This window comes from Triplophysa rosa, linkage group LG4 (assembly GCF_024868665.1).
Source record: "Triplophysa rosa linkage group LG4, Trosa_1v2, whole genome shotgun sequence".
NCBI classification, from domain to species: Eukaryota; Metazoa; Chordata; class Actinopteri; order Cypriniformes; family Nemacheilidae; genus Triplophysa; species Triplophysa rosa.
In genome coordinates, this window is record NC_079893.1 from 213,150 (window position 1) to 221,456 (window position 8,307).

The following is an 8,307-nucleotide window of genomic DNA, read 5'->3' on the forward strand; positions in this document are numbered from 1 at the left end:
AAGGCATATGAATTGAAAAGTGGCAGACTGGCATATTGTCATTAAATAATCATTCCATGGAATAACCATTTATAATTCAATCTTTATATTCTTACTGTTGTAAAATTTAGAAAATAATTAGAATATAATTTATTTTATATTTATAAACACGAAGAGAAACATTTTCAAATTAAATGCAAATGTTTGAAATTTCACAATAAAAGAAAAGAATGTCACAGGTACACCAAGCTGTTTTAGATTATTTTAATGTGTATTTAATTCTGTTTATTATAATAAAAAAGAAAATTCACAGCAGAAACTCTAAATATTGCTGATACAGGATGAAACACAAGACAAATTGCAAATAAAAGATCTCACCTGAATGAGACTTTCTAAGGAAACACAATTCACAAAGAACCAAAATAAGGAAGTGAAATATGAAAATCGCCTTTGTTTCAGATGAAGTAAACAAATGAAGAGAGGTGCTGAGGGGCAGATATCATAACATACAGACAATCAACAGATTCAGGAGAGGAACACACAAACTCGACAAGTAAGAACAACTTACTACATTTTCATTTGAAATCATATTATTTAAATACTGTTTTATAAAGCTTGTGATTTAATGTTCAATAACTTGTAAATAATTTGTGAAGTCTTACAGAAGAGAGAAAGGCACTGATGAAAATGTTTACTTTAGCTTCAGTGACATTTACAAATCATGACAGACTCTCAACAAGATTTGGAACATTATTAGGAAAATTGACAAACCGTACATGTGTCCTATGATGTGACATAGCAAACATTTAGAAAACAAACGGGCAATAATTTATTAATTCATGAAGATGAAGATAAATCTCTCTAGCTTGTGCCGTCACACCATATTCACACATTCACACATTTATTGTCAACTACCCATTTCCAGATTTATTTACTACACATTACTGTAGTTTAGAAATCTGCTTGCTCCTAAACTGTGTGTTATTAGTTGTAACACTAAAAACGACATTTTAAATTTACTGAATTATTTTTTGGGTTCTGATCTATAAGACACATATACTTTCTTAAAAATATATAACAGTATTATTACAATCCTACAGAAATGTATTTTTACAGTTATTACTGCATCTAACTGTACATCATATGCAAAACAATCTGCTAGGTGTTACAGATAATACAATACAAATGTATTTATTTATTTTAAGATCTTTTTTGTTCTCATATCTACACTGTTTTTTCCCCTCTCTGCTGTTTGTGCAATATGTATTTACAATAAAATGGCTTGGTAACAAAGAAAAATTGTGAAAAGTGGAACAGAAGTAACTTGTATTTGAATTGAATGAATCAAACCTAATAAATAAAGCTGAAGAGAATACCTGAAAGTGCATTGTTTTCAATGTCTTTTCTTTTTCAGAAATGTATCAAGCTCTAAATTTAGGGCTTCTTCTCATTGGTGAGTTTGTGTTTCTGGTTTAGAATTTGATTTATGGTGTAATCGACTACAGTATGTTTTAATAAAGAATCAAACTCTCTCTTTCACAGCTGTCTGCTCATTATCTGAATGCATTAAGCACCAGTATTACTATATAAACATGAGGATGAACTGGACTGAAGCTCAGAGATACTGCAGAGAGAACTACACAGATCTGGCCACAGTCCACAACATGAATGACATGAAGGAGCTAAATAAGACTGTGAATAACAGACAAAACGTCTGGATTGGACTGAGTCAAACAACACATACATGGAAGTGGTCTCTGGGTGACCCTGTGAACTATACGAACTGGGAAAATGGACAACCAAATTCCCACCCAAAATGTGCTTTTATGAGAAATGGAAGATGGCAATCTGAGATCTGTAATGAGAAGTTGAGTTTTATCTGCTACAATGGTGAGTGACAGCAAACCATTACCTAACAAAACATGGCCGTGTAAATTTTACATAAGAACAATAATAAACACCACTGTTAAGAATCGGAAACAACATAGAAATTTATTTTTGAAACAATTATTCTCCTGTGACTGACAGCAAACAACATGTCAATAAAGTTTATTAAACTTTTCTCTTTAACAGGCAGCAGTAAAGGATACGTCATTGAAAACTCTAATAAAACATGGAGAGACGCTCAGAGTTTCTGCAGACAGCATCATACTGATCTGACCAGTGTGAGGAGCCAGACTGAGAATGAAAACATCGTGAAGATCATTAATAATAACGAGACTTCTGTCTGGATTGGTCTGTTCAGTGACCTGTGGGAGTGGTCAGATAACAGTAACGTTGGCTTCAGATACTGGAAGTCTGTTGAACCAAATGGTGGTTCTGACGCACAATGTACAGAGGTCCAAATGGAAAAACAGGGAGAATGGAATGATGCTGGTTGTCATCACTCTATTACATTTGTGTGTCATGAAGGCGAGTAATAAAAGTTTGAGTTTGATAGAACTTTCTTTATTATCAAAATTAATAATATCAATTCATCCTTAGTCTTTTCTTTCAGCTTTATAATAATAAAACATCTGTAACAAGCTTTTCTGCAGAAAAATATTTACTTTATGTCAGATTTAAAACACTTGTGTGTTATGATGTGACCCAGGTTTAAGTCTTGTGCGGATCACTTGCCAATCTGTTCCCAAATCCTTTCCTCATATTTCTTGCCACCACTCCATTGTACTTGTAATTAAATTTAAATGTGTGTCCGATGACAGAATTTCCTTAATTATTGAAACGATCTCAGTTTATCTACAATATTTTCCTGCATATTTGAGTTTTGACTGCTTTCATGTACAGTTTCTGCCTGTTTGTTTGTTCTGTGTGCAGATCAGCTGATATTGATCAAAGAGAGTCGGACTTGGTCTGAAGCTCTGAAATACTGCAGAGAGAATCATATGGACTTGGTTTCAGTTCATTCAGACAAGATTGAGAAAAGGCTGAACACAGTGGTTCAACACGCTTCTACTGCAGAGGTTTGGCTGGGGTTACGTCACTCCTGCACTGTGGGCATTTGGTTCTGGGTAAGCGGAGAGATTGTGTGCTATGAGAAATGGGCTGAAGGGAATGAAACGGCAGTGGAGAACTGTGAAACTGTGATGAGATCTGGTGCGGTTCAGTCTGGAGGAGATCATCGCTGGATCAGCCTTCCTGAAACTGAGAGATGCAACTTCATCTGCAGCAGATATGATTGAGAAGTGTCGGTCATTTCCTGTGATAGACATATATTTTGTTACATGTTCATTGTCTGGTTTTCATTTCAAATGTGTCCTTTAGGGGCATTAAAAACATCTCTAAATCTACAGAAGACAGAGTTCATTTTTGCGATTATTTAGTCACTGCATCATTATGGGAAATTATTGTGTTAATTTGAGTCATTCGAACTCATTATAGTAGATAGTTATCTTTTGTTTCATGTGTGATTAATAAATATCATAAGGTCAGGAGCTCCTATCAGAGTTCAATCACATTTATTGCATCTTGAATACTTCAGAAATGAAAATTCTGTCATCATTTACTCACCCTGAGATTGTTCCAAACCTGTATTCATTTATTTGTTCTGATGAACACAAGGGAAGATATTTGGAAGAATGTCAGTTACAAAACATATATCATCCTTCATTTACTGCCATAGTAGGGAAAATAAGTTATTTTGAGTGAAATGCTAAGAGATGAGACATATGTGTTTGTTTACTGGTGTAGGTTTTTCTATCCTGTCTTTCAGCACATTGTGTGATATATTGATCTTCAGTGCATTCAAATGTGGGGTCCCTTTCATACCCTTACTCAGAATCTAAAGATAAAAAGTCTGTCAAATACATCTCTGCCTAATTTTGTTTTTCTTTTTTGTGCATTTTTTGGGGGGGTTGGGTTTCGGCGATGGGTGGTAAAAACTATAATGTTACTGTGAAAACTACGTTGTTGATAAATACTGCTTATGTTTGTATTAGAAATAAACAAATAAAAAAGAAAGAAATACCTGGTTGAATCTGATTCTTTAAGCTCTGACAGAATATTCTGTACATTAAATTAAATATAGTTGATATAGTTAATATAATCTTGAAAAAATTGTGCTTTATATAATTTATAGACATGTTTTTAATAATATTAAAATAATATATAATAATAATATATTATTATTATTATATAATACAAATAATAATTTAATACAATTATTTAGAACCTTCACACCCAACAAAAACTTTGAAGAGACATGAAAAGACACCGAAGAGACAACTTGCAGATGTCTCAACACTGATACAATTTGGTAGATAAGTACAAGGTGAAAAGCTCCCTTACAAAGCGTTTAAGCTTTCTTCGGCCTCGTGTCGAAGGCTTACGCTGCTGTGGGTCAAGGCCATACTGCAGGTCAGACCAAGGTGCTTAAAAAGCTGCACGAGGGAAGGACAGACCCAATCACACAACGTCCACACTTGTGGTCTAAGAGCGGCACCTCTGGCTCAACCCATCTCGCAAGGTGAGCTGTTCAGTGAGACCGCTGAGGATTTTTTACAGCTTGGTGTCTTGTTCTAGACACCCTGGTGCGTGGCACAGAAGAGGAGAGGTCCGCACTATTTACAGAAGAGGTCCTCGACCACCAGAGCAGCTAAGGCCCTGACGGGTGGAGGGAGTATTTTAACACAAGGCCTGGCCTGGGGAGGCAACTGCATCTCCCCAGGGTCAAAGTGGGACGGATCCTACCTCTTTCCCTCCCCTCTGGGCCTTCTCAGGGCCTGGCGCCCATCTCTTCACAGAAAGAGCGGGTTTCTTACGCCCTGGGCATTTCTTCTTGTCTGTGCAGTCTTCCAGGCCCGCACTCTGCCAATGGCCATTAACAGTATCAGCGCTGTCCGCTTGCTTGTGAACCACCCAGACTACCAGCAGATCATTCCCCAAGTTCCGCTCGTCTGGACGCATCGTAACCGTTTCCCAGTCTGATGTGGTGGCTAGTGAGCACGATCTGTCTTGACTACGCGATCCAGTTAGCCAGACACCCACCCGCATTCCAATGCATTGTCTTCACCTCTGTTCGAGATAAGAACGCTAAAAAATGGCAATGTTTAATATTTAAAAATATATGTTTTTGCATTGTGGAAGCTGTATAGAAACATGTTATTTTATAAACAAATTAAGGAACAAATAGACTCTAACAATGTTCGTATATAACGGAGGAAGGAGGCGGGAACCAGCGAACTTTAAACAAACTTTTAATCAAATAAACACACTACAAAATGAAAGTAAAAGGCCGACAGCCACCTCACGGTCGACTGCCGGCTACACAAACATAACTAAAACTTAACAATATTGTCCAGTCCTGGTCCTCTCTTGTCGTACCTTCCTGTCGCTCCTCCTCTTATGCTTCCGGAGCTCCTCCGTGAGAGATGTGAGACTGGTGTAACGCACAGCTGACACTCCTTATCACTCGCGCCACCGGCCTCGCGTCGTTCCCTCAAGGCTCTCGTCCCGCCTCCCTCGTCACATAGACCTTTCTAAAACATTAGTTAAGGTTTGTTATTGTAGGACCTGCACCGGATTAGTAGCTTGTTTATTTAATTGTTTATTTTTATTCAATAAATTCACTGCAATTTTTTGCTGATACCCATTTACACATGTCAATATGCAAATAGGAGATCTGAAATACAAAAGAAGACTTTATGAAGTAAACAGCTCAAAACATAAGTGTTCCGCATTTATTTGACTAACCAATAACTGTCTGTCTGTCTGTTTAAAAAAATATTTTTGTTCATTCTCTTCTTTGCTTACTCCAGCTTTAATCCTCCTAGTAGCATGGCCTTGTAAACTAACGGTACTGTTTAGTGTGTTGACAAAATGTTTATATGCTCTACACTGTAAAAAATTGTTCTGTAAAATAACGGTAAAATGCTGGCAGCAGAGACGCCAGTAATATACCGTAATTTTACGTTATTCATGCTGTGAAATTATTTTACGGTATATTGCTGTAAAAACGAAATACAGTGCATTGCTGTTTTTCCTGTATTTAACGGTAAAATGCTGGCAGCAGAGATGCCAGTAATATACCGTAATTTTACATTATTCATGCTGTGAAATTATTTTACGGTATATTGCTGTAAAAACGAAATACAGTGCATTGCTGTTTTTCCCGTATTTAACGGTAAAATGCTGGCAGCAGAGATGCCAGTAATTTACCGTAATTTTACGTTATTCATGCTGTGGAATTGTTTTACAGTATATTGCTGTAAGAATTAACGACAGTACATAGCTGTTTTTTAACTTCATCTTTATTGCACAATATTGTCTTTTGGGCTACACATGTCTGCTTAACATAAAATATCTATAATAAAAAATATTAATAAAATTATAAGCAAATGTTTTAGAAAGGACATAAACAACTTTTTTATTTAAGAGCAGCAACACAAAAAAAGAATGACTCAAGTACCAAGCAACCAAGTCAAGTTTTTCAGTAGCAAAACAAATAATTGAAACTTACAAATAAAAACAACGGCAATAAAACAGGTTAAATAACAGAGGCTACCCCCTTTAAACTTGACATATTTAAAACATGAGAGTACATTTATTAAGAGTCTTATGAGATACTGAAGGCGCTGGCATTCAAAAATGTAATTAGGAACTATACATCAACCATCTGTTGCAGATGACCATAACGTTGGTTGCTTGATTTTCTCCCTGATGTATTCCATGGAACACTGTAAAACAGCAAACAAAAAAATTCTCAAATTAAATTTAATCAACATTTAGCTAAGCGTTGACACTAAACACTAAATATGCAGCGATATAAGGCTCAAATATGTCGGAAATGAGACGAAAATAAATGGATAATTTTCCATGTGACCAATATCAGTATTATACGGAGCCCTTTTAGGGACATGGTGGTGGAAAAAAATGAGAGGGAAGAGAAAAATATTTTTTAAAGCTTTTGCGTTATCTCGCAAAACTTTTGCGTTCACGCGAGAAACATTGCGTTCTCTCGCAAAGATATTTGAGTTCCCTCGCAAACATATTTGCGTTATGTCGCAAACACTTCACGTTTAATGTCCCGCTGGCAGAATTTAAGACTAGCTCCGTACATAAACATTGGTCAATAGTCGCAGATTCCCGGACCAATAACTTGTGAGCTAAACGTTCTTATAACACAAATTACACCTCATTCTATGTAACGTAAACAATGAACTTTAACTTAATTTTCTACAAATCGAGCCTTTTATTGATCTCAGGCGGGAGCTGGCTGAGACAATACCGAAGGGATCGTCTGCAAAGTGCAAAACACGAATATCATTAGGCTACTAATAATAGTCATTAACTTCAGTGTTACATACTGTAGTATAACTAAAACCCGTTTAAATTCAGCAGGAGAGCATTAATGTGTAAACTGAATTTGGTGAGACTTCAGTGTGTAACATTTAAGTTATTAATTACTATTTTTGTGGTAACGCTTTTCGGATTTACAGTCACTTGGACTTGTCGATGTCGCCTGCTCAGATGATATCAATTTATATTCTCGTTTTGAGGAAGACTGGGATGTAGATCCTAATCTAAGGAATTGTGTGTTATTTGTGTTATAACAACGTTTAGCTCACGAGTTATTGGGAATCTACTATAAACCGCTCCATTGTTAATGTACGGAGCAGGACAACAGGACGTTTGAATGTTTTGCAAGATAACGCAAATATGTTTGCGAGAGAACGCAATGTTTCTCGCATGAACGCAAAAGTTTTGCGAGATAACGCAAAAGCTTTAAAAAATATTTTTCTCTTCCCTCTCATTTTTTTCCACCACCATGTCTAATCATTACGCAAGTGATGCTAAATCAATCTGTATTTGCTAAACACTCAAACTATCAGTTTGCTTTCCTTTCAAACATAAGCCACATTTAAACGGAAAATCATCGCAATTGCAAACATTACATTTAGTGGTGATTTGCAGCTACTGTTATTAGCATTAGCAACAGACTGTTTAAGATGACTAACATTAGCCAGTTTGCAATAACCACAGATTTGAAAGTTCAGAGATGACAAAACAAGCCGATAAAACTTGGGGTCTGTAAAATGCAAGTAAATATGAACATTTGGGTTATATCTGTCATGAACGTGGGTGGTGAGGACAAGGACAGAGGACCCAGGTGCAGACAGCGGGTAAGGGGTTAACAAGACATTTAATAAAATATAAATACAAAACAAACACCCACGGGGGGGTAACATAACAAAACACAAGGGTATATAAAACATGACACCAAGGACTAACTACACCTAACCAGACTAAGACAACACTTGAATTAAATACAAAATAACTAAACTACACTGACAAGACAGGAACTCACCACATATACACACACACACACAC

General features: G+C 36.2%; 1 protein-coding gene across 1 annotated transcript; it reads left to right on the forward strand.

The window, feature by feature from the left end:
* The first annotated feature begins 495 nt into the window (after positions 1-495).
* Positions 496-3,161, forward strand: LOC130552501 (C-type mannose receptor 2-like). The gene is made up of 5 exons (XM_057330836.1): positions 496-532; positions 1,394-1,432; positions 1,522-1,869; positions 2,053-2,391; positions 2,797-3,161. Exons 2-5 carry the CDS (start codon positions 1,396-1,398, stop codon positions 3,159-3,161), a joined length of 1,089 nt encoding a protein of 362 aa, XP_057186819.1. The 5' UTR covers positions 496-532; positions 1,394-1,395.
* Positions 3,162-8,307: the final 5,146 nt, after the last annotated feature.